We start from the raw sequence: 26,900 nt of genomic DNA on the forward strand, positions 1-26,900 counted from the left end.
TTGGGTTGATTAAAACCCCTGCCAGTGTGCTTGTGCATGGTGGCTGAGATATCCTTTCAAGATTCTTGCACTTCCTTGCCACATTCTCAAGTGTAAAGTTGGCATAGAATGAATAATAATTAAAAAAAAAAAAAATCAGGCCCATCTAAGAAATGTTTCTTGGCACGTCATGGGCAAATATACACCAGAGATTTTTTTTCCCAGTAGGAAAATCTCCATATCAGCCTGGGGGAAACAAGAGAAATAAGCAGCTCTAGCAAGCCAAGCCAGAAATATAATTTGACCAGGGACAATGCAGACCACAACCAGCACCTGGGAATTGTTCTCGTCGTTGTCCTTCCTGTGCTTTGTAAATTTTATCTTACTGTTTTCATTGTCTCATATACATTTTTGCCTCCTTTTATTCTAACCACTTTGGGGCAATTTTTAAAAGGAACCTTCCTGCTGGTACAGAAATGGCCTTCTCAATATGTAAATAAACTTGTGCACGTGTGTTATGTTCACACTAGGTTTACCAGGAGGGACTAGAAGCCTTCCCAGGGGCAGAGCTGGGGAGAGGTTTGGCTTTGCATCTTTACTCTGTAAAATCCGACTGCCTGCATGTACACTTGCAAGGTCGTTTTGTGTGCACCAAACAGCAGATTTATGTGTGCCAGTCCATGGTATCACTTGTGCGCGTATCTGCGGCATAAGTTAGGCAGGATGTTTACAAGTTACCCTCCCTGTCTAACCCATTGGCAGCATGTGTACAAACATTTCCTGAATCTGAGTCTATTAATAAGCTGGTTACTCCACAAAACAACATGAAATATTGGGTGTAAAAGTTTATTCCAACTTTACGGAACATGAATCAATGTACAGGTGATATTAGGCACAGTAATGATAAAATCAGCTCCAGCTGTTAGATGCTGGTCTCTTGCTTGGCTTCTCCGTAAGACTGACACACCACACACGTAGCTTCTTTCAGGAAGTGTTTAGTAAGACGGAACACTGTCATTTTTGTAGACGATTTTTCCTTTAACAATAACGTACTTGATTAATTCCTGGTGCCCACCAAACTGGTAAATCAAGTGCTCCCACCTAGAAAAGCATTAACAAATGGGCTTAGCTTTAATACGCTTCTCTTCGCAGCATCCGCAAGGCTACAGTATTAACCGGAAAGTGGTATTCAATAGCATTTTCATCTGCACTTAGAAATTGGCTCAGGAAAAACATTCTGGACTGCATTCCGCATCTCTTCTCAATGAGCCCTTATGTTTTTGTTTTTCTGCAGCACAAAACCTCCTGACAACTGCAGTGTGTAAGCATGCAATGCAATTTTTCTTGCTGGCTGTGCCCCGCATTTTTCCAGCGGATAAATATTTGCCTTCTAAATTTCTTGCAGAATTGCTGCACAATGCCGATAATACCAGCCTGCAGAACTGAAATTTATACACTTGAAACCAGTTTCAAGTTGAAAATAAGATTTGGGGTAACTTTTTTTTTTTTTGATTGGGCAACTTTCAGCGACACTGCAGCCCCTTTGAATAGGTTCTCTGACAGCAGGAGTCCGAGATATTAAGAATGGAACCTGTCCAAAAAGATCTGAACAACAAGTCGGGGGCTCCAAAAGCAGAGTCTTACAACTGAAAACTGCTTTGCAGCAAAACAGTAAAGGGTAACAATTTTTTAAACCAGATGCGACAGCTAAGTTTTTCTAGCAGAGGTAATAGTTACAGTCACCAAACAGAAATGGTGTAATCCTGCAAGGCACCCTCTCTCTTCCCTGAGCTAGAATTTTGGGTTCCCTTGGGCTTGGCAACGTTATGGGAGTATTTCTGATTCTTAATGAACTCAGAGCTGCATACAGAAAACAGATTCTGGGCCTGGCCAACTCAAAACCGGTTAACTTTATTTACGAGGGTGCGGGAATACAGAACTGTCCCCTACATCTAATCCCCCACATAATTACTGCTTGTGCAGAGCCCCCAGCTCTTTGCTAATGTTTACAGCCGAAGGGAGGTGTCTCTCACATATGCAGATGCTGTTGATTAGAACTGTCCCAGCTATAGTGCCCAAGCATAGTGTTACCAATCAAAGCAATATTAGGATCTGATGTGCTTAGCTGTGGCACCAGGACTGATAAGAAAACAGAGGGAGGAAAGCCCTTCTGCCTCTAGAAGTTTACTCATTCCCACCTTATGCATCTGCCAGTGTTAACCTGTATAAAGGTGAGCAAAGCTATAAGGGATTCAGAATCAACAGACCATAGCAGGACAGATGCCTGAGCCTTTGTTTTCAACTGTGCCTAGAAAAGTAAGTGCTGTATCTTATATGTATGTTTAGGTATTCTCTGTAATAGCTGTTATTATATGCACTCAATCATTTAGTTGTAGCAATTCCCTTTGTCTATTCCTATAAGCCAATAATAAACCCATTATTACTTTCAGCTGGCAGAGGTGTTTTGTGTGTGAGAGTATTGAGGTAAGCCTTGTCAGTTACTAATGCAAACCCTGTAAGTCATAAGTATTCTAGTCCCTCTCGGTCTGGACCCCCGAACATACTGGGCTTCCTGATTCCCACAAAGACCCTGGATGCATTTGTCCTCCAAAAATTGCTTAAATACATCCATGCACTGTGGTTGTACCCCTGGATGGTGCATAGCTCCTGGGAAAGGTCCACCACCCTGTGACAGAGGATGGGTGCCTGTAGTTGGTTCACTCGTTGAACCTCACTCCTTGGACACATCCACACTTCACCGAAGGACTTCTGAAGAAAACTTCCACCACCTGGCAGAAAGACAAAATACAGCCCCCCTCTGCCTCCAGACCTGAGAGCGAGCCAGCAAAGGTGCTGCCCCTCCTAGCACCTCTCTGTGACTCAGAATCACACTTAGAACAAATTAACCTGGTGACGATGGGCCAGAAACTCTACTCGTCACTAACTCTAATCCCAGTGTTATACCTTCTGCTGGAACCTTCCACAGAATAAAGACCGAGAAAACGCCTAACAGACTTTTCATCTATTATACATCAATGTATACAGCATTATACGGCATAGTGGCTCTATTATCTTTATTCCATGTGGATGTACACAGCAGAGACAGGAGTATACAGAAAGGAGATTAATCTCTTTTGCATACACTGCTGTGGAATAGAGAAATCAGTTCAGCCAGGACTTGCACAACCACTAAACTAGACATCAATATTTAATAAATGCACTGATATACCCTGGAGTGGAAAAACAATGTTTTGGAGATTTATTCAAAATTACAGAGACAAATCCTAGAGAAAAAAGTTGCATAATTCCTCGTGAAATCTCAAACCACTTCCTAAAATATAGACAAACCATATTTAACACGCACCTTGATGAATTGATGACGATGATATCGCCTTGTTTGCCAACCTCTAGAGATCCATGGCTCTGAGATTTTCCAAGAGCATAAGCTGCATTGATTGTGGCTGCTGCTAATGCCTCATTTAATGATATTTTCATATTGGTGCAGGCCAAATGCATTACCATTGGCTAGTAAAAAAATTAAAGCACAAGTCACCAAAATGTAAATAATGCAAATCAATGACTGATGGGTACAACTTAATCTCATGTACGGATGTGCTTAAAAATTCATAATTACGATGATTTTATTGTAATTATGGAGGTACTTTTTGCCTGCAGGACTAATTATAGCAGTCTGCACATTTTCTGCTTTATCTAAATTCGCTTGACCATTCTAGAAGATCCATCCATCCATCCATCATTTTTTTTTCTCTTTGGATGGAGCAATTGAGTGGTACTTTGCAGCAGCTGAAGGACTGTAAATAGTATTGGTGAACTTGTCAAAAGTTTGTCTTTACCAGGAAAAGCTACTGCTATCATTCAGAAATAGAAAATGAACATTTCACACATGCAGCAGAAAAGAGCTTCCGATTAGCTCAGTTTGCTAAATTTATTAGTCCTTTTTGGGTTCCTATAGTAACAGCAAATGCAACAACTTGATGGAGAAGACCAACGCTTCATGGACAGGTATTCAGGTCTAGCTATGGCCTTTCATTCTGCGCTTGTGCTAAAAGGTGTGTGCGCCCAATTGCATTTGTTTCCTAAAATCTCCAGCTGCAAATTTCAAAGCATGGAGGGGTGGCGGGGGGGGGGAACAGTGCTACCAGCATTACAACTAAAATAGACTACTCAGGAAGTGTGCTATAAAGATTTGCTGGGCACAGCTGGTCCGGACGATACCCTGCTTGCTATGAACTGCTCTCCAGTGAGCCTGGCCTTTAACATGTCCCAGTCTAAAAGCTATCAAAGCATCATTGCCCTCTGAAAGAGATGAAAACCCATCTCAATTTGCGACAGGAACTCACTGAGAGACGAGAGCTCACCCTCCACAGAAACAGGCTGGGAAACAAGACTTTTTTTCAAATTGAATTCTGCACTTCCTAATAACCCTCCCCATCCTGAACGATTACTATAAGAGAGAGCATATGTTGCTGCCTTTCAATATCATGTGCACTTAGGACCTGATTTTCAAACACATTTACATGCTTAAAGCTGGGTATACGCGTGTAAAATGCACTTTACTTGTGTAAGTGGGCTTTTGAAAATTGCTACAATATATGCCATTAAATTGTCTATGGGTTTTACCTGCATTAGGTGCACTTAATGTGGGTAAATAGCTTTTGAAAATTGGTATGATAGTATGTTACATTTACATGCATAACTCCTTTGAAAATTCACCTGTTAACATATTGAAAGGTACAAAGTTTGAATGCCATGGAACTTTAACCATCTGTAAAATGAAATTATAGACGACACTACCCATCAAAAAATGCTTTACTCCTACTAGAAATCTATATTTTCTATCTGTATTCTCCATACTGGGGATGCCAAATGAGATCCTTTTATGGTTAGAAGTAGGTCTTCCATGTATTGTTTTCAATGTGAAAACCACACATTTGTAATACATTTGCTCAGATGTGTGGAACAAGTACTTGGTTGCACATACAATCAAAGACAGCAGCTGCCTTTAACATGTATATTAAAATTACTCAGTACTGCTGGAAAATTGAAATCCTTCTAACATACAATATTGGAAATAAATACTAATTAATCAGGAAGCACCAGTCCTATATCCCCTTCATGAAATGAAGTAACCGAAGGTTCTGACTTCTAAAGTCTTTTATAGGATGAACATCTTTTCCTTAATGTCCTAACTATGAAGGAAGGCTCAGAACCTAAATGTTACATTTCGCTCACTTTTCTGAGCCAGTATTAAATATTTCATGATTCATACATTGTGTCTGAAGATAGTGCAGAAGACAGCATTAAGTAAGACTGTCTCTATAAAAGAAATATTTAAACATTTTAGATTTTCAGTAATCTGCTTTTTATAAGCAAAACTGCTTACCATAGAGTAACAATATGCATTTGGATTAAAGTCACTGCCAAGAGCAACGATGACGCCGGCTTTTAACATTTCTTGGGCTGGTGGTTGCTTGAGTCTAGTTAAAAAAAACAAAACAAACCACACCACATTTTCCTAGATGAAGAGCAAAACATATTCTACGGTCTGGGCCGGATTTTAAAAAGGTTACACGCCCCGGGCCTATTTTAAAAAGGCCTGGCGACACGCATAAAGCCCCGGAGGTAGACGCAAAAGGTAAAATAAAATGTTTTTGGGGGGGGGGATTTAGAGTAGGGCTAGGGGGAGGAAAGGTTAGGAGAAGGGGTGGGAAGGTCAGGTTAGGGAGAATGGGGGAAGGCAGTGTGGCTTGGCGTGCGCAAGGTGCACAACTGCGCACCCTCCTGATTTTATAATTTGTGGGCGCTAAGTAGTTATAGCAATGTTGTATTACTGGGGATCTCTCTCCTTATTTTCTTAAATTTGTTTGCTGATTGGAAATGCTCTTTAGAATCCTGGCTCCCTCATTGCATGGTACCTGGGACTTTAGTATTATGTATTTCCTTGTTGGGATTCCTGCTTTTTGTTTTGTTGCTATATTAATGTCCTTACTATTGACATGTTTTGTTTCTTGTCAAATTGTTATTATAATTAATAAAGAGAAAATTAAAAAAAAAAAAAAAAGGTAGCAGATTTGTGAGGCAAGATTTTCCTTGGGATTCTTTAAAATATAAATAAAGATTAAGAAGAAAAAAAAGAAAGAATTATATAATACTTATTAGCAATCAAACTTTTATGATCAAAATTAAAAAAAACTTAGGAGAACAAGAATACTGATTTCTTGTGTGACATGACTGCCCTTTATTTCAAGTTATATCTGCAACAGGGGCTAAGGGTGTGGTGGAGTCAAAAACTAACTGAATTCAAGAAAGCATGGGATAAATACAGGGGATTTCTAAAGAAGTGAGGGGAATTATAAAGCTAAATTAACTGGACGGATGGGCAGACTGGATGGGTCATGCGGCCATTTCACAGAGGTTTTCTAGGCAGGAGTCATCACAAACCATGCATCCAGTAGTGCTATAGAAATGATAAATAGTAGTAATCTTTTAAGGGGTCAACATAAGCACTATCCAGCGATGAGCTTCCAAAATCCCATATAGGATCCTCCTCCTGAAGAAGGGACTATGTGGTCTCAAAAAATTCACGCATGTCATCATCATCATCATCTTTGGTAAATATTTCCTCCAAGACTTGTATAACTAACTATTAGGGTTCTGTACTATACTTTTCCTTAAACTTGAAAGTACTGGAGCAAACTGTCAAATAGTTGATGACATCAATGTTGGTTTCGGCACTCTCACAATAGTATGATAAAGTGTGTGATCCTTCTTCACTCCTTTTACATGGACATGAGAAGGACTCACATTTGCTGATGCAGCTTTATTCATTTTCAAAATTAAAAATGGATTTCGAAAATGTGTGGGAAATGCAAGGATGAGGGCTCTTCTTTAAAGTATGTCCCTTCAGTTACATAAAATTAAAGCCTTCAAGTTGCACATTTGAAAACTACAAAGTATCCCCTAGATTTGATGAATCGCAAAAAAAAAAAAAAAGGTGGGGGGGGGAGGGGGTGATAGTGAGCCAGCGGTTGCGTTTTCGCTCTCTGCGGTTGCGGCCACGCTGTACACTATCGCCAGCACAGCACCAACAGAAAAGGTGTAGTTAATCCCGGCGCTACTGCCAGCGATAATGTGTGAAACATTATTGCCATTATCGCCCACAGCGTTACCGGCCTCGAAATATTTTAACCCCACCCAAACCCCTCCACTTTCCCTCATTTAAATGTTAAAGTTGCGATGTGGTAGTTTTTCAGAAATGCAGTTCAAAAGGGAATCTCATTGCAATGTGTTGGCTGAGGCTGCGCCTTTCATATTGTTTTCTGGAATAACTCCCAGAACGTCCAATTTGAAAAATGGACATTCTTGTTTGGAATTCTGCTCACTGGAACCATTTCTGGAGTGCAAGTACCGCTGGGAGCTAGCTGCGAGAAAGGCGTTGTGCACTAGGCATTTTCACAAGCTCTGCTTGAAATTCAGAAATGTTAGCATTAAAGCTCTGGATATGATGAATTTTCATCAAGTACAATCTGACTTCAGAGCTCATATTTTGTAGGCACCAACTTCCACAGAGAAGAATGACATGACTTTTGTGGAGAACTACAAACACCTGCCAAATACAGTCCTTTGTGTTTTACCTCATTACATTATAGTGAACTTGTGGCCATTTTAAGGTAAAAAAAAAAAAAAAAAAGATGGTAACACGACTGAGTCTTATGGACTCTACTTGCCTAGGGCTACCTTTCAGAAAGACAAAAGTTCTAAGTCATTGTCTTATGGAAGACTATTAGAGCAGTACAAAATTCAGCATGCCAAAATGTATCAATGAAAAATAGGGACCAGGCTGAGAAGGGAAAACACACCCTGACCCTGCAGTAGAAGCAGCTCTTTAAAGAGGAGCCATTACCTCAGTATATAGGCGGTGGTTGGTAAAAGGACAGCCGCACATTTTGCACTTCCTATGGCTGCAATGCCTTGGGCACTAATTTCTTCCAAGTGGCTAATAGCTTGTGCCCTCAGTTCAGCTCCAAGCTAGGTAGTATGTAAAAAAAATAAAAAAATAAAATAAGATTACGTTATGACTATTAATAATTCATTATTTTCCCAAAAGTCACAACCATTGCACAAATCCATTAGGAAAGCTAATTTAAGCATGACTTATAATATATATTTGTAAAGAAGCAAAAATTTAATCAGGGCTGACCCTAGTCGAGTACGAAGCCTGGGACAAATCTGCTGGGCCCCCTAACCCCCAGAGGTTTAAGCCTCCACAGCTGCTGTAACTCCTGGCCTGCTGGGCTCAGGAAGAAGATGTCATATTGGGGAACGGAGTCACCATGACTGCACAGAGCCTTCCAAAGTGCGGGAACAGGGGCAGCCACCCCAATTCCATCCCCCCTCCTCCAAAGATGGCCTTGATCAGATATCAATGTGTTAACAAATAAGATTTGGCTGCTCTCAGGTTGTACCATCTGATATTCAATACACAGGCAAGTAATAAAAAAGAGTTGTTAGAATATTTGTCATCAGCAGAAGACATTTCTTTCTTTCCTCTGAACTGTTTGAAGCTAAAATGTAGTTTTAATTATCTTTACCAGTCCTGCAAAGGTCTAAGGCTTCTTTCTCCATTTCTAACCAGTACATCTGCAGTATCCCTAGAGCTCACTTAATAGAATCATAAAAATATGACAGCAGGTAAGATCCATGAGGCCAATCTAGTTTGCCCAGCTTACTTCTTGGTGCAGGCCAGACCCCAGTTGACCTCCTGTCTTCTGCTTCACTTCTTCACAAATAGGGAACATCTGTGCTTATCCCATGCTCTCAAATTCTGTTACTGTTTTTGCCTCTTCCACCTCCCCTGGAAGGCCATTTCATAACATACCAACTGTTTAATCATTAGGAACTCAAATCCCATAATGCAGGAGAGCTATGGGATAACCATCTGAGATATACATCGGCAGCCATATTTATACTGAATTCTCCAACACTTCACATGAAAGTCTACCTGAAATACTTGGACAGAGGAGTAAAAAGAGTAACTGAATGCCTCACTTAGATTTAATCAAGACTGGGCAAGTAGAAGGCTCAACTACTCTACCACAGAAGTACCTCGGCCGAGTTCATTGGATGCAACTCGTCCCCGTGAAAGTTCATTTGCAGTCCTATTTCTTTTCCTGCCTGAAGAATTCTTCGGGTGGAATTCAGATCAAAGACGCCCTTCTCACAGAACACGTCAATGTTATCGACGTGCAGGTCGCCACTCTGCATATGTTCCTGCAGTTTAGGCAGATGATTGTGGATAATGTCATCTGCTGCTTCAAGGGCAGTTTTCCCTCTGATGAAAAAATAAAATAAAACAAGAATACACCACCACGGGCATTACAAGGGAAATCAAAATGCCATATATATATATATATATCTATATATATATATATATATATATATATATATATATATATCTAGCAGACCCTGGAAAAACATACATTACCCCATCTGCGCAAAACTATCTCAATTAGTAACCAGTTGTTCAAAATTTACATGCAGTGCTATCAGAGTAAGCGACGATTTGCATCCAAAAAGGTCTATTTGGGGGGGGGGGGGGGGGGGGGGGGGGGGGAGACGACGACGACTTTCAAATAGCCCGAGTAGCTGCAGGGTACGTGGGCACTTTGAGTGCATATACTTTACAGTCCTTTTCAAAAAGACTTAACATAAAACACACATGTTAAAAGCATCTGTGCATGCCACACCTGCAATTCTGCGCGGGTAGCTGAGGGTAAAAATAGCACACACGCATTTGACAATAACAGCGCATGAACGTTGTGTAATGTCCCTGCTCTGAAGGTGCTCAGCAGAACACCTGTCTGAAACCTGGCTGGAAGAGGGCAATTTTCAGCCAGGCAAGTTTATCAGGGTATGTGGCTTTGAAAACTGTCCTCTACGAGTGTCACTGTATATATATATTTAGGTCTCACGAGCTACACATTCTATTTTTAAAGAAATTCTGTAAAAGAAAACAATGAAAATGTGGAACCCTCCCCCCCCCCAAAAAAAAAACCAAAACAGTTCTTGATTCATTAACAAAAAATGTGATCTCTAGGAGCTAAAGCAGATATTCAGGAAAAAAACAAAACTTCCTGTTTTCTCCACGTCAGCAAAATTTGTTTAAAATGCCAAAATTGCTTCCAGTGATGTAACAGGACTTTGGCAGTGTTCTGGTCTTTGAGGAGGGGTGAATCTATGAGGGTTCTCAGCTCCTGGAGATGAATTGGTCTTGATAGGTTGGTCTGTGGATGGGATCGGGGGATGGGGATGTTAATGAAACATCTTTGATGACTCTTGCCCAGTGGTCCACAAATCTCTTCCCTCAACATTTTTAAACACTTCTATTTTTTCCTTACATTAAAAAAATAAATAAAAAATTCCCTTGCAAAAAATATTTTTAAAACGGCCGGTGGGCAACTACGAGAGACCTGGAACCCCATAACATGCCTGCCTCCAACAACGGGTAACACTGCGGCTTTGGAAGCAACGGAGACATAAGTTAGTGGGCAGGAGAAGATATTTCTTTGATTTCTCCATTAATTATAACAATTCTTTCCTGGCGGGAGGGAATATGCCTTCTTTTCGAAATTGGGTGGTGAATGGATTATCCCATCTGAGCCAGTTGTGGGAGGTCGGAGAATACTTGCCATTTACAGTCGTGCAAGACAGAGATCATTTGCAGAGTACCAATCTCTCTCCATATTTACAACGATGGCATTTTATGTTAAATCGAGGGAGTGGGGGATGACTTACTGCTGGGTAAAATACAGTTTGAACATTGGTGTGAGCAAGCTGACACACGGAAAGTTTTGATAACAAATATTTATAACTTCTTCAATGAAGACCCTTTGGAGAAGCCCGCCTATGTTAAGGCTTGGGAAAGGGACCTATAGGCCAGGAACTTTCAGAGGAAGAACGGGAATGGGTATTTTATAATACGAAGAGACGCTCGATTTCAGCGCTATTATCTGAAAACAGCTATAAAGTGTTGCTAAGGTGGCACCTCACTCCTGAACACATACACAAGGCTTATCCTAATAGAGAGGATTGGATGTGTCATATGAAAGGTACATTCTTTCATATGCGGTGGGAGTGCCCCAGAATAGCTCAGTTTTGGGAGAATCTCTCTGCGTTCATCCATGAGTTAATTCCTGAATTTACCACTCTTTTCCCTGAAAGTGTACTATTAAATTTACCCCTGGATATTTTGGAAGATAAATGGTTACTGGTACATCAAATAATAACAGCTGCTAGAAGTGAGCTCGCCGTATGTTGGAAGTCAACTGTAATTCCATCTGTAAGGACCGTTTTTGCAAAGACCTGAGAAGAATTGTGAATTGAGTAAACTAAAGCAATTAAAAATCATCATCTCTCCAAATATAAGGGAATACGAGTCCCTTTTGTACAATGGGTTTCACTCATAAGATTTTGGGTATATAGTCATAACCTTTGATGTTGAGACTTTATTCATAACTTTTGGATGGGTTGAATTATTTATAATTAATATCTCCGGATATAACTGAATGTCTATTTCTGTTATGGATGATATTAGTCACACACATTATCTTAGTGTATTTTTTTTAAAGTGTTTATCATTTTATATTTTCTTTTTATTATCTGTGTTATTTTGTGATCTGTAATGGGGTGGGGAGGAGTATTAGATTTCTTTATCACAGAAACGGGTTTGATTATTAATGAAGTTGACTTACTGTAGAATTTGTTTGTCAAAACATACAGTATTGTATGGTGTGTGTTTTTGTATATGCAATTTAATTTTGTTCATTGTTCAATACCGTTCCAATAAAATTTACAATTAAAAAAAAAAAAATAAGTAAAAGGCCCGGTGAAGCTTTTCCTAGCTGTAGTAGAACTCACATTTAAAAAGTACACTATCACTTATGTCATGCAGATCATTCTTTAGGCCTACTTTTCTGTTCATTCACACCTCATATTCATGATTCCATTCTACACACACTCTACAGGGATATAAGTTTTTCTCCAATCAGCCTCTCCTCAGACAGCATAAAACTGTGGAACAGTATTCCCAGTACCATACGGACATCTAATACACAAAGTACTGTGATACTGCACAGCTACATTAGCAATCATGGCTCATCCACCTCAACTATTCATATCACTGTGTACATTCATCCCTTTCACATGAGCTATTGCACACATATTGATACTATCGGCACTAAGAAAGAGTATGAAATAAAAAAATATTTGCCAGTACTTCAGTAACAACCCATCCTCATTTGAATCTTTTCAGAAACACACGAATCCCAACTGAATATGAGTCAGTGGAAAAAGGATAATTAAAAGAAAAGAAAATCTTTTTTTTTGGTGGCCAAATTCTTGTATGTGTTTACTGAAGTAACAGATACCAAAATAAAGCAGTCATATAGATATGCTCACACAAACAAGTTTTAGTGAATTGAGGGGCGTTTAATACAGAAGTATCCTATTATAAAGTTACAATTGTAAAACTAAGGAAACTGGCATTAATTAATAAAGATTTGAACAGACTTGTAGTTTAGCTTGTGTGAGCGTATCTATCTATATGACTGATATTTTGGTGTCCTTGTTGCTAATATTGAGGACAGTTATAGCGGATTTCTTGTCTTTACTGAAGTAACAATGAATGGTATGCAGAGGTTATGGTAAGCTCATAAATACATAGAAATCAAAAAAGAAAACTATTACATATCCCTATTGCACACTTTGTCTTACCCTCACTCTTAAGAATAGCACTACATATTAAGAAGAATCATTTCTCCTACAAATCTCTCTGGGTTTTGCACAACTAGGATGGTTTAACTTCTGCTCTACTCTTCATAGGATAGCATCTCTGACATTTAAACTATAGTACACAAAAAAAACTATCCCAAATAGGGGAAATAAGGAAAGATAAACCATCTAGATAAGATTCCTTAGCTAACCTCAGACTTACATGACACTGAAAAAGCAAACAAACAATTTCCTTAAATACCATTGGCACTCCATGTCCCTCTAGCTCGCTACAAGCATACAGCCGAATTTTTAATCTGCCGCATGCGCGTAAAAAATGGGGGTTACGCGCAGAAGTGCAGGGCCGAAGGAAAGGGGGTGGGGCTGTGTCGGGAAAGGGACTGCAGGTGCGCGTAACTTGTTACTGCGCCAAAGGAGCAGTAAGCAACAAAAAAAAAAAAAAAGGTAGAAGAAAGGGTTTAGGGGCGGGGGAGGGAGAGGGAGAGGAGAGGGGTAGGAAAGTTCCCTCTCAGTCCACACGTTAATTTGAGTGGACTGGGGAAGGCTGGGATGCTTCGCCGCGTGAAATTTGCAGAAATCTAACCCCTCGTGCATGCACCGCCCGCGCATGTTATAAAATCGGCACATCCATGTGTGCACGTGCTTCTTTTAAAATCTACCCCATACACGTGAGTGGTAAGAAGGAGGGGAGTGAGTTATTACTTCTAATTCCAGATATCCCAAAAGGGATACTGCTGCTTATGTATATTAAAATCATGCATGTTTTTGGCTACTATAACTAGGCTGCAACCAAGGTATACAAAATCTCTTGCTGAGTAGATTCTTAAAATTTTAATTTTGATTTATTTCTTTCCCTGGAAAAATGTGAACTGTAACTTTCTAAGGAAGGAGGGAAGCATTAACCATGACGATACATTACACTAAAGAAAAAGCCAGGTTATTTTACTTAGGCACAGAATGAGCACCACAATAAGTGGAAGACACGCCGATGTCCAGTTCCCGTCGGGCTCGTTCGATGACCCTAAGCATCTTCAGCTCGGTGTCTAGAGCTAACCCATATCCACTCTTGCACTCCACCAATGTGGTTCCTGCTCGGAGCATGCGTAAGAGGCGCTGCTGAAAGCTGTTGAACAGTTCCTCTTCTGTGGCATTTTTGGTATGCTCTACAGTAAAATGGATTCCTCCTCCGGCCTCATGGATCTCCATGTAGGTGGCACCTGCAAGCTAAGAACAATAGTTGATTCTCTTAATCCATCAGTTTTCTTTGTGGTTAGTTATTCCTAAGACCTAGGTGATTCTCAAAAGGAAGCAAAATTAGTTACTTAAGCAGTAATCCCCAGTGTTCAGGGTGCTGGTGTTTAATGTTCATTCTGCAAGAGGCTGAAGACACAGGGAGAAGCCTGGCAGTAAGCACACTGCCACAGGAGACTACTGCCTTTATAAGCTAAAATGAGAAATGACTCCTTACCTGATCATTTCCTTTTCTTTAGGACAATCAGATGAATCCAGAACAAGTGGGTTATGCACCTCTACCGGCAGATGGAGACGGAGCAAACTGACACCACAGTATATATAACCCTGCAGTGACATCGGCCTGCCAGGAATCTTTTCAAAAGCAACTGTGGACAGACTAGCAAAAAACTTGATTAAAAACAGAGAACCATTTCAATACTCGGCCAACAGGCAACACTGAGCTCAGATAAGAATGAAACATTAGTGTAGGGTCTGGACTAACACTTATTAGTAATCCCTGTAATATGTAGTCACACAGGAGGACCATAATACAACCATATGGCAGCCAAGGGAGTGAAGCCGGATTCATCTGACTGTCCTAAAGAAAAGGAAATTATCAGGTAAGTAGTAATTTCTCAATTTTTAGCGTCCAGTCAGATGAATCCAGAACAAGTGGTATATACCCAAGCTACTCCCGAACAGGGAGGGAGACTGCCCGTGGTCCAGTCAAAACCACACGTGCAAAGGCTACGCCCTCACAGGCCTGGACATCCAGATGATAAAACCTAGAAAAAGGTGTGTAAGGAGGACCACAAAGCCACTCGGCAAACATCAATGGGAGACAGCAACCTATAACTTCCGCCCATCACACTGCCTGAGCCCTCGTGGAATGAGCCCTAACCTGATTAGGTAATGACTTGCCAGCATCAACATGTGCTGCAGAGACTACCTCCTTAATCCAGCAGGCTATTGTAGCCCATGACTCCAGCTCTCTTTCAGGCCAATTGTTAAGGCCCAACATAGGTATAAACATTAAACAGTCATTGACCATCACTGATCTCTGCAGTTGGTGGTTAGGTGTGCACATTACTCAAGAAAGAAAGGACAATAATCAAACCATTTTTAATTCTGCTATAAGAAATTATTTTGGATTTACTGAGCAAGTCGAGGAAAACAGCACTGATTCCTTTTATCTATCCAGATTCCCCATTACTTGAATTGCAGGGGGTACACGCATGATCAAAATTCCATGTGGCTTACTATACAGATAAGTAAGAATAAAGGTCAGGAAAAATAAAAAGCTGTAGTCATTACTATAACCTTTAAAAAGATGCTGAAGATGCATCTTTGCCATCTGGCCTTTGATACCGAGACATCTATTTATTAGCCGAGAGGCTAGAATAGCTTTCAATATTTTACACCATTTTTGACACAAACAGATTTTTGTTGGTTGTTGATTGTATTGTCTTATTCTTTTATCATTTTGTTTTAATGGATACTATGAAAACATTATAAGCTGCCCAGAGCTGTGAATGGGCGGCAAATATCAAATAAATAAATAAAATATCTTCTGATTCAAATTTAAAAAAAAAAACTAATTCAAACATAAAACATGGCCAGTAGGGTCCATCTATTCTACCCCATTTCATTCCTGGTGCAATGCCATAGACCCTAGCTGATCTCTGGCTTTCCCTTCATATCTTTGTAATTGGGATCTGTGAATCTATCCCATGCTTTCTTGAATTCCTTTACCACCTGATGAAGGGAATGTACCTCTCATAAAGCTAGCAACAATGCATTTAAGATGACTCTCTCTTTTAAGTGTGCAGTCAGGTGAAACTGCTCACTTAGCAAAAGGGACACCAGGGAAGGCCCCCTGCTGCTTTAACTCTATCGCAGTCCAGTGCGGTAAGTGGGAGATATGCCAGCATCACCAACTGCTCCTACAGCTGCTGCATAAGTTCTATCTATGATCATTGCACCAATTTAAAAATACTGCAACTGAGGCCAGGATCTACCAGGACTAATCCGGTTGGCATCTTCACCTGGGTTGGCAATAAGATATCAACACAGGTGCACAGAGAGGAGGGAGGGGCCTGCAGAAAATGAATCATTTGCCTCTGTCTTCTTGGATTTTAATGACTAATTGTTTTTGTAACTATTTCTATTATTTTGTTTTTGTATATCCTCATGGGTTTTTTTTTTTTTTACAATTCCCCAATCACTGAAAAAATTTCTGTGGGTGCTCATGGCTGTCAACTTTTAAACATGAGAATTCCCCTTTAGTTCTGAAGTATCTGTTGTTTCTGTTTCAAGATCCACATGTACCTTCATTGCAAATTCATGAACTCTGTCACCAGCCCAAACTGGATGTGTATGTGCATCTACCAAGCCTGGAAAACACCAATAAACAAAACAGATTTACTTAAAATATAGTGATGCTATTAGAAACCACTATGAAAATGATCATTTTCACTGGCAGCCCTGCTATATGATTTCCAGGCAAGATATGCCAAGTTTGCAAGCTGGAAAACCAGGCAGAACTGACATTAAAGATATCAAGCATGGATATGCATAGAACCAAAGGCTTTCATTTTCACAAGGTCAATTCTTATGTCATTAAGAATACTGTAATAGCTTAAAACTGGATGGATGCCAAGTAAATTATAAAGTGTGAGATACACATATGGGAGCTCATAAGAAATCCACCTTTAAGCTCCAACTTCAAGGTCTGAAGACAACTTGAAGTCATGTACTTTAATTTGAGTTAAAAATGCACCAACCTGGCAGCACACACATCCCAGAACAGTCAATTACTGTGTCAAACGACGCATTTGAAAACTGAGTGTGGATGGTATCTGCAGGGCCTACAGCCTTTATGCATCCATCTCTGAAAAAAAAAAAAAAAGAGCAAACAGCTTGTCACATGTTAGCTGAATTAGACAGCCTTCTATACGAAATGTCATAACATAAGAAACTGTCATGCTGGGTCAGACCAAGGGTCCATCAAGCCCAGCATCCTGTTCCAACAGAGGCCAAACCAGGCCACAAGAACCTGACAACTACCCAAACACCAAGAAGATCCCATGCTACTGATGCAATTAATACTCCAACTTAAACATGCAAGGGAATGTTTGCTTGGTGGTAATCTTGTACGGGGGTTATTCAATGAGGATAACCGATTTGCAGTTATCCTCTCATGAACCTCCGTCTATTATTCTTTTATTAAGTTGAACAATATCTCACGAACTTTTTTTATATTTTTCAATTTTTCTAAAAATCCCTTCTCCCCTGCTGCTTTACCGCCCCACTGATGTCTTGTTACATACTTATCGGGACGTCGCCTCTGCGATGTATTATGGGCGCGGAGCTGCTTGTCCGACACGGGCCATGTTTCGGCACAGTGTGCCTGCTTCAGGGACTATGGGAGAACATGCTGTGTCCGATACTGGGTTCACAGCGTGTGGGAGACCTTTAATATATAAAAAGGTTAATTTTAAACAGCTAAGCCTTCTGCATGCTTTATCTCTTATTCATTAATAATGCTTGAATTAAGACCCACCTTGCCATTGAAAACTTACTTGTGTGTAGCTTCTTTCTGTCTCACGGACGACGCCTATTGTGCTTGTCTGGGCGTCGAAACTGTTCTGACTCTTTATATATACCTGCCTGGGAGACCTACCTCCTACTCTTTTTCAGACCGAGGCTATCTTGGACGTGTGCAATTCTGCTAATTATGTTGTAGCGGACCTGACAGGGAACTATGTCTGCTGAGGGATGAGCTTCTGCTTCATGGGGCGGACTTGGTGGGGAACTGGTGCTCACCACGTCCGCTAATGCTATGTTCGGTTTTTTCTTTTTTTCTTTTTTTCTTTTGAAGGGCGGCATAAATTAGACTGAGGGCGTTTTCCGGGCGGGGCTAACTATTTGTGATAGTTGCTAATTTGGTGAAGGGCGTTTCTCGGGCGGGGCTGACAGCCGCGCCTGTCTGAAATATAACTTTCCCATATCTCTTAATGATCTGCCTCTTTTGAAAGATTAGTCTTACGAGTTATTCAACTCGTAAAGCTATTTTAACACTTCTGACGGCCCGCTATGCAAGTCATGAAGGTACTGCTCAATCTTTTCGATGTCTCACTTACCGGCGCCAGCAGTCCCGCCCATTTGACTGCTTATAGTGCATCATGTGTTCCTTTGTGGAAGGCAGACCTGATTGTAAACTAGTTCTTGCCACGTCTGCTGGAACTGCTGAGGCGTTTATCTTTTATTTACAGGGGCTACTTCAATCGGACTGGGAGGCGCCGTTCTATAAACTAACTGCTTTCCTAATGTGTGATCTTTACATGCTTGTCAAGTGACTTTGATGTTTGTAATGCTATTTTGCAAAAGGCTATCTATCATATTGTCTGTATGTCTTATGATGATTTATCAACCTAAGATCAACTGCCATGGTGCCTGGGTGGCTACTGTAATATCTGTGTGGCTACTACTCCATTTATTTGTGTTTTAGCTAAACTGTTAGGTAACTACTGATCCTACATGATTTAATGCATAAGTTTAATGTGGTAAATCCACAGCTGCTGTCCTTTTCTGAATTGTGATCCTTGTGGTTGAACCTTTAGCGTCCCTATTCATTGATCATGAAATCCGAATGATTTCACCAAAATACTGTCCAGTCGATTTCTCGATTGAGCCCCTTCGGAGCCACTGTGCCCCAGGTGTATATGTACTTCTGTTCCATCTGTATTAGCTTTGTGTTCAGGTCGCCTCCCCTCGGGTGTTCCTGTAATTGAAAGAGGACCGCCGCTTTGAACTCTTCCGGTGGATGACCCATTTGTTGCCAGTGATCTGTTAAAGGAGCCCCTTCAATTTTGTGTCTCAGTCGACTGGCATGTTCTTGAAGCCTGTTCTTAACCTTGCGCATTGTCTTGCCAATGTATACTTTGTGGCAGGTGCACCAGAGTGCGTAGATCACTCTTGTTGAGTCGCAGGTATAGAAACCTCTATAGGTATATTTCCTCCGTCCCGGGATGGTTAACTCTGTGCCCTCATGCATAAACTGGCATGCACTGCATTTCCCGCATATTTTTTGACCTCTTTGTGTATCTTGACTTTGAGTTTGTTCAGGTAGTAGATTGGAATGTACTATCAAATCCTTCAGATTTTGTGCTTTAGTAAGAGCAAATGTGGGTTTTTCTTTCAAATTCGGGTGGACTTGCAAAAGAGACCAGTATTTTAGTATACTTTTTTTTAACATGAACGTTTGTGGTGTGTGTGGTAACACGCAAATTAATTTCTCACTATCAGTGCTGGTTTTGGGTTGAAGGAGCAGTTCTCTATTGGCCCATCTTGCTCGTTTGTACGCCTTTTTTACTGTTGCTACTGGATAGCCTCTCTGCAAAAATCTACTGGTCATGTCCGCCGCTTGTATCTTAAATTCTTCAAGGGATGAGCACAATCTCCTCAACCTAAGAAATTGCCCTACTGGTAAGTTATTTCTAAGGTGATTGGGATGAAACGACGAGTAATGTAACAGTGTGTTTCTGTCCGTAGGTTTCCGGTATATGGTAAATTGAAATCCTTCCCCTGTAAGCATTATTTGAATGTCCAGGAACGGTATGCTGTTCTTGTGATGTTGACTTGTAAAACGCAGATGTGGATTGCGGCTATTTAACCATTGTATGAAATGTTGCAGTTCCTCCTCTTCTCCTTGCCATATGACGAAAATGTCGTCGATGAATCTTTTCCAAAATTTGATATGACATTCAAAACTATTTCGATATACCCACTTCTCCTCAAACTCTGACATGTACAAATTGGCCAGGTCAGGGGCCATTGTGGCCCCCATAGCTGTACCTTTGATTTGTTTATAGTACTTCCCTAAGAACATAAAATAATTCTCTTGTAGCGCAATGCTGGCTAGTTCTTGAATGAAGGCTACGGGAGTTCTCCGTCGTGTGCTGGTGGAGATTAACTTTGCCGTTATTACCTCTATGGCCTCACTTTGGGGTATGCTGGTATATAATGCCGTCACATCTATAGTCACTAAATATGTAAGTTCTGGTTCTGGATGGAGATCTTGTAGAAGAGTCATTAGGTGTGCGGAATCCCGTATATATGATGTTATCTGTGGGATATATCCACGTAGGGATCTATCCACAAATTGAGAAAGTGGCTCTAAAAGCGACCCTTTGGAGGACACTATTGGGCGTCCCGGTGGGGACTTGAGCGATTTGTGAATCTTAGGTACGGTGTAAAATACCGGACAGGTGGGGTATTTAACTTTCAAAAAACGAACCTCCTTCTCTGTAATCCAGTTTGCTTGTAGGGCTTGGTCTACTATACGGTCTATCCTCTGTTTAATTTCCTTGGTTGGATCCTCTGACAATGGTTGATAAAATTCAGTGTCATTGAGCTGGCGCTCTATTTCCATAATATACTGTTGCCTGTCTTGTATTACAATGGAGCCCCCCTTATCAGCTGGTTTTACTACTATTTGCTGATTATCTCGGATCTCCTTGAGCGCATGGATTTCTGCGCTCGATAAATTGTTGCTGCTAACTGATCGCTGGGTGATCTTTGAAAAACTGTCTCTGCGAACCATTTCCGCGAACGTGTAAATCACCGGGTCTATTGGACCTGGTGGTACCCAGGTGGAACGTGGTGTCAATACATCCTTCTGATATTCTTGGGGGGCTGAATTTGCAAAAAACACTTTCAACCTTAATTGTCGAATGAATCTGTTCAAGTATTTTTCACCTTCAAATGTTGAGTAACTGTTTACTGGTGCAAAGGATAGGCCTTTATTTAATAAAGTCAATTGGGCTTCTGTCAAAGGAATCGTTGATATATTTATGACTGCCTCATGCATAATTGTTGCTATTTGTTCTTGGCTTGTCTTGTTCGTCCGTAAGGGCGTTTCGAGCCTTGATTGTCTTTTTCTTTGATTCGTTTGTTGTCTTTGCGGGCACCGGCCTGTTCTAAAAAATGTGGATCTCTCTCTTCTACTTGTTCATCTCTAGTCTTCTCTGTGTGTCGTCTGTTCGAACGTGCCTCTTCTCCCGAAGAGTCATCTGATGAACCCGCAAAAGTAACTTTGGGTTTCCTATATCTGTGAGGTTGTGTCGACATCCATAGGTATACGTTACCTTTTTTATAATCCTCTTCATCCCGGGTGAACTTTGTTAACTTAAATTGCTTCAGTTCATCCCTAAAGGTGTCTATTTGGTCCTGCAACTCTTTAAAGGACTGTTGGTATTTGTCTTCTGGTTCCGCTTGACGAATTTCTTCTAGAGTTTTTTCAATCTCTTCTTTCACTTGGACAGCAGTTGTTTGTGCTTTCTCAATAATGAGGATCATTAGATCCAACGAGCATTTGTTGAGGATCTTATTCCAATTTTGCAGAAATTCCGGATCTTCTCCATATAATCTTGGTTCCTTCTGAATTCTTAAACCACGTGGTATTCGTTGGACTCGACAGTACTCGATTAGAGTACCGGCATGTAATTCTGTTCTAATTAATTTTTTGTTTGATGCCGTGACTGAGTTCCATTGGTCCGGTTTTTGGCCATCTTGTGTAGTAAATATTGAAGGTGCTGTCAAAAGCGCCTGTAGTCTGGCTTCCGAGAAGGACAATGTATTGTCCCAGGCAGTAATAGATGTAGTCATAACTGAGGTTATTTACAGTCCAGTATTCACTAGTCACTAACCAACCTCCTTCCCTTCTCAAAAATACTCCAACTTAAACATGCAAGGGAATGTTTGCTTGGTGGTAATCTTGTACGGGGGTTATTCAATGAGGATAACCGATTTGCAGTTATCCTCTCATGAACCTCCGTCTATTATTCTTTTATTAAGTTGAACAATATCTCACGAACTTTTTTTATATTTTTCAAGAATATCAGAAGGATGTATTGACACCACGTTCCACCTGGGTACCACCAGGTCCAATAGACCCGGTGATTTACACGTTCGCGGAAATGGTTCGCAGAGACAGTTTTCAAAGATCACCCAGCGATCAGTTAGCAGCAACAATTTATCGAGCGCAGAAATCCATGCGCTCAAGGAGATCCGAGATAATCAGCAAATAGTAGTAAAACCAGCTGATAAGGGGGGCTCCATTGTAATACAAGACAGGCAACAGTATATTATGGAAATAGAGCGCCAGCTCAATGACACTGAATTTTATCAACCATTGTCAGAGGATCCAACCAAGGAAATTAAACAGAGGATAGACCGTATAGTAGACCAAGCCCTACAAGCAAACTGGATTACAGAGAAGGAGGTTCGTTTTTTGAAAGTTAAATACCCCACCTGTCCGGTATTTTACACCGTACCTAAGATTCACAAATCGCTCAAGTCCCCACCGGGACGCCCAATAGTGTCCTCCAAAGGGTCGCTTTTAGAGCCACTTTCTCAATTTGTGGATAGATCCCTACGTGGATATATCCCACAGATAACATCATATATACGGGATTCCGCACACCTAATGACTCTTCTACAAGATCTCCATCCAGAACCAGAACTTACATATTTAGTGACTATAGATGTGACGGCATTATATACCAGCATACCCCAAAGTGAGGCCATAGAGGTAATAACGGCAAAGTTAATCTCCACCAGCACACGACGGAGAACTCCCGTAGCCTTCATTCAAGAACTAGCCAGCATTGCGCTACAAGAGAATTATTTTATGTTCTTAGGGAAGTACTATAAACAAATCAAAGGTACAGCTATGGGGGCCACAATGGCCCCTGACCTGGCCAATTTGTACATGTCAGAGTTTGAGGAGAAGTGGGTATATCGAAATAGTTTTGAATGTCGTATCAAATTTTGGAAAAGATTCATCGACGACATTTTCGTCATATGGCAAGGAGAAGAGGAGGAACTGCAACATTTCATACAATGGTTAAATAGCCGCAATCCACATCTGCGTTTTACAAGTCAACATCACAAGAACAGCATACCGTTCCTGGACATTCAAATAATGCTTACAGGGGAAGGATTTCAATTTACCATATACCGGAAACCTACGGACAGAAACACACTGTTACATTACTCGTCGTTTCATCCCAATCACCTTAGAAATAACTTACCAGTAGGGCAATTTCTTAGGTTGAGGAGATTGTGCTCATCCCTTGAAGAATTTAAGATACAAGCGGCGGACATGACCAGTAGATTTTTGCAGAGAGGCTATCCAGTAGCAACAGTAAAAAAGGCGTACAAACGAGCAAGATGGGCCAATAGAGAACTGCTCCTTCAACCCAAAACCAGCACTGATAGTGAGAAATTAATTTGCGTGTTACCACACACACCACAAACGTTCATGTTAAAAAAAAGTATACTAAAATACTGGTCTCTTTTGCAAGTCCACCCGAATTTGAAAGAAAAACCCACATTTGCTCTTACTAAAGCACAAAATCTGAAGGATTTGATAGTACATTCCAATCTACTACCTGAACAAACTCAAAGTCAAGATACACAAAGAGGTCAAAAAATATGCGGGAAATGCAGTGCATGCCAGTTTATGCATGAGGGCACAGAGTTAACCATCCCGGGACGGAGGAAATATACCTATAGAGGTTTCTATACCTGCGACTCAACAAGAGTGATCTACGCACTCTGGTGCACCTGCCACAAAGTATACATTGGCAAGACAATGCGCAAGGTTAAGAACAGGCTTCAAGAACATGCCAGTCGACTGAGACACAAAATTGAAGGGGCTCCTTTAACAGATCACTGGCAACAAATGGGTCATCCACCGGAAGAGTTCAAAGCGGCGGTCCTCTTTCAATTACAGGAACACCCGAGGGGAGGCGACCTGAACACAAAGCTAATACAGATGGAACAGAAGTACATATACACCTGGGGCACAGTGGCTCCGAAGGGGCTCAATCGAGAAATCGACTGGACAGTATTTTGGTGAAATCATTCGGATTTCATGATCAATGAATAGGGACGCTAAAGGTTCAACCACAAGGATCACAATTCAGAAAAGGACAGCAGCTGTGGATTTACCACATTAAACTTATGCATTAAATCATGTAGGATCAGTAGTTCCCTAACAGTTTAGCTAAAACACAAATAAATGGAGTAGTAGCCACACAGATATTACAGTAGCCACCCAGGCACCATGGCAGTTGATCTTAGGTTGATAAATCATCATAAGACATACAGACAATATGATAGATAGCCTTTTGCAAAATAGCATTACAAACATCAAAGTCACTTGACAAGCATGTAAAGATCACACATTAGGAAAGCAGTTAGTTTATAGAACGGCGCCTCCCAGTCCGATTGAAGTAGCCCCTGTAAATAAAAGATAAAACGCCTCAGCAGTTCCAGCAGACGTGGCAAGAACTAGTTTACAATCAGGTCTGCCTTCCACAAAGGAACACATGATGCACTATAAGCAGTCAAATGGGCGGGACTGCTGGCGCCGGTAAGTGAGACATCGAAAAGATTGAGCAGTACCTTCATGACTTGCATAGCGGGCCGTCAGAAGTGTTAAAATAGCTTTACGAGTTGAATAACTCGTAAGACTAATCTTTCAAAAGAGGCAGATCATTAAGAGATATGGGAAAGTTATATTTCAGACAGGCGCGGCTGTCAGCCCCGCCCGAGAAACGCCCTTCACCAAATTAGCAACTATCACAAATAGTTAGCCCCGCCCGGAAAACGCCCTCAGTCTAATTTATGCCGCCCTTCAAAAGAAAAAAAGAAAAAAAGAAAAAACCGAACATAGCATTAGCGGACGTGGTGAGCACCAGTTCCCCACCAAGTCCGCCCCATGAAGCAGAAGCTCATCCCTCAGCAGACATAGTTCCCTGTCAGGTCCGCTACAACATAATTAGCAGAATTGCACACGTCCAAGATAGCCTCGGTCTGAAAAAGAGTAGGAGGTAGGTCTCCCAGGCAGGTATATATAAAGAGTCAGAACAGTTTCGACGCCCAGACAAGCACAATAGGCGTCGTCCGTGAGACAGAAAGAAGCTACACACAAGTAAGTTTTCAATGGCAAGGTGGGTCTTAATTCAAGCATTATTAATGAATAAGAGATAAAGCATGCAGAAGGCTTAGCTGTTTAAAATTAACCTTTTTATATATTAAAGGTCTCCCACACGCTGTGAACCCAGTATCGGACACAGCATGTTCTCCCATAGTCCCTGAAGCAGGCACACTGTGCCGAAACATGGCCCGTGTCGGACAAGCAGCTCCGCGCCCATAATACATCGCAGAGGCGACGTCCCGATAAGTATGTAACAAGACATCAGTGGGGCGGTAAAGCAGCAGGGGAGAAGGGATTTTTAGAAAAATTGAAAAATATAAAAAAAGTTCGTGAGATATTGTTCAACTTAATAAAAGAATAATAGACGGAGGTTCATGAGAGGATAACTGCAAATCGGTTATCCTCATTGAATAACCCCCGTACAAGATTACCACCAAGCAAACATTCCCTTGCATGTTTAAGTTGGAGTATTTTTGAGAAGGGAAGGAGGTTGGTTAGTGACTGATGCAATTAATAGCAGTAGCTATTCCCTAAGTAAACTTGACTAATAGCCGTTAATGGACTTCTCCTCCAAGAACTTAGCCAAACCTTTTTTGAACCCAGCTACACTAACTGCACTAACCACATGTCATCGAATGAGTGAGCACTGAACCATCATAAAGGGACCCAGACATCAAATCAAATCTTTTGCTGAAGTCCTGGGGAGAGAGAGGGATGATGGTTACTGTTACTCTGAAGACTTCCCTCCAGCGATCCAAGCCAGGGAAAGTTTCCAGTGTTGTCTAGGCATGCTGGGCTGGGGGCTTAAAAGATGGAAAAAGGGGGATAAACACTAAAGACGACAACTAGGAATAAGACCAAAAGAGAAAGCAATAGTGAAGTAATACATTAGTTGTTTTTAAGAATTAAACTAGGAATGTGGATTTAGCAGATATTGTTATAATGTTAATAAAATTATTTAACAGTGGCAACAGTAGAGAGTTCACAGTAAAAAAAAAAAAAAAAGCAGAGTCAATAATCATTAACTCCTTTGGACAGAAAGGAATGACATTACTTAGATACTCGGATCACAAGTTTTCTCTCAAAGAAATGAGCTACAGTGCACAACATTTATATATCGTCGTTCTAATTCATAACCACGGCGATTTACAAAATAAGCATACATAATACAAACAAAATACATAAGTAATTAACATGCTAAAATCACAGGAAGACAGGGATGGAAAGAAACTCGTCTCTCTCGCTACCTCCAGGAACGATCCAAGATATATAAACCATCCCAATCGGATCTTGATAGACATCCTATCACCTCGGTAGGTAACTTGTTTCAGTGATTAACTGTCCATACAATTAGAAAGCTCTTATTAATACAAAACTAAGTCCTTCCAGCTACAATTTAAGCTCAGTCCTTCTTGTCCTATCCCAACTGGAGATCGAGACTATTAACGCTCTCTTCTGTATTTGAATACTGCTATAAAAATCACACGTCAATCTCATTTAAGTTAAATAAGTCTAAAATTCTCAACAACAAAAATCGAATAAAATAAACCAAACACTTGTCCTCCCTCCCTCCCTTTTTTTAGAATTGACTTCTTTCTGCTACCTTACCCCGTCTCTTACCGTCCCAACACCAGGCTGGCGTCGTGCAGCACTGAGAGGCGCTGCAGCTCTCCCCCGCGCAGGTAGAGCTCCCGGTTACCGCAGACCTGCACCAGCTGCGCCGCGTTCTGCAACCACACACCGAAGGGCCCGCCAGCCGACATGGTGAAGAACGGAAGAACGAGCCCGCCACGTGCGCACTGACACTGGGAGAACGAATCATCACCCCCCCCGGAGCTCGCGGGCACCGCGAGCAGCCACAGCGTCGCTT

At 41.1% G+C, this 26,900-nt stretch overlaps 1 protein-coding gene across 2 annotated transcripts; it reads right to left on the reverse strand.

The window, feature by feature from the left end:
* Nucleotides 1–809: 809 nt before the first annotated feature.
* AMDHD1 (amidohydrolase domain containing 1) lies at nucleotides 810–26,885 on the reverse strand. 2 transcript variants are annotated; one of them, XM_029601576.1, is made up of 9 exons: nucleotides 26,651–26,885; nucleotides 16,806–16,912; nucleotides 16,351–16,415; nucleotides 13,736–14,013; nucleotides 9,106–9,331; nucleotides 7,904–8,028; nucleotides 5,384–5,477; nucleotides 3,344–3,504; nucleotides 810–1,080 (listed from the first exon to the last, which is right to left on the reverse strand). In XM_029601576.1, exons 1-9 carry the CDS (start codon nucleotides 26,791–26,793, stop codon nucleotides 975–977), a joined length of 1,305 nt encoding a protein of 434 aa, XP_029457436.1. In that variant the 5' UTR covers nucleotides 26,794–26,885; the 3' UTR covers nucleotides 810–974. The 2 variants fall into 2 exon arrangements, with proteins under 2 accessions (XP_029457436.1, XP_029457437.1); XM_029601577.1 differs by having other exon boundaries at nucleotides 26,639–26,827.
* Nucleotides 26,886–26,900: the final 15 nt, after the last annotated feature.

This window comes from Rhinatrema bivittatum, chromosome 4 (genome assembly GCF_901001135.1).
Source record: "Rhinatrema bivittatum chromosome 4, aRhiBiv1.1, whole genome shotgun sequence".
Taxonomy (NCBI): Eukaryota; Metazoa; Chordata; class Amphibia; order Gymnophiona; family Rhinatrematidae; genus Rhinatrema; species Rhinatrema bivittatum.

What these genes read in the sequence shown, in the direction of transcription:
- AMDHD1 (XM_029601576.1), bottom strand. Translation starts at nt 26,793, where the DNA reads ATGTCGGCTGGCGGGCCCTTCGGTGTGTGGTTGCAGAACGCGGCGCAG. An exon ending in TTCATGAATTTGCAATGAAG is followed by an intron (nt 14,014 to 16,350) that starts GTACATGTGGAT and finishes TATTGTTCTTAG; the next exon opens with CTTGCAGGTGCCACCTACAT. An exon ending in GGTGCTCATTCTGTGCCTAA is followed by an intron (nt 9,332 to 13,735) that starts GTAAAATAACCT and finishes TTTTTTCATCAG; the next exon opens with AGGGAAAACTGCCCTTGAAG.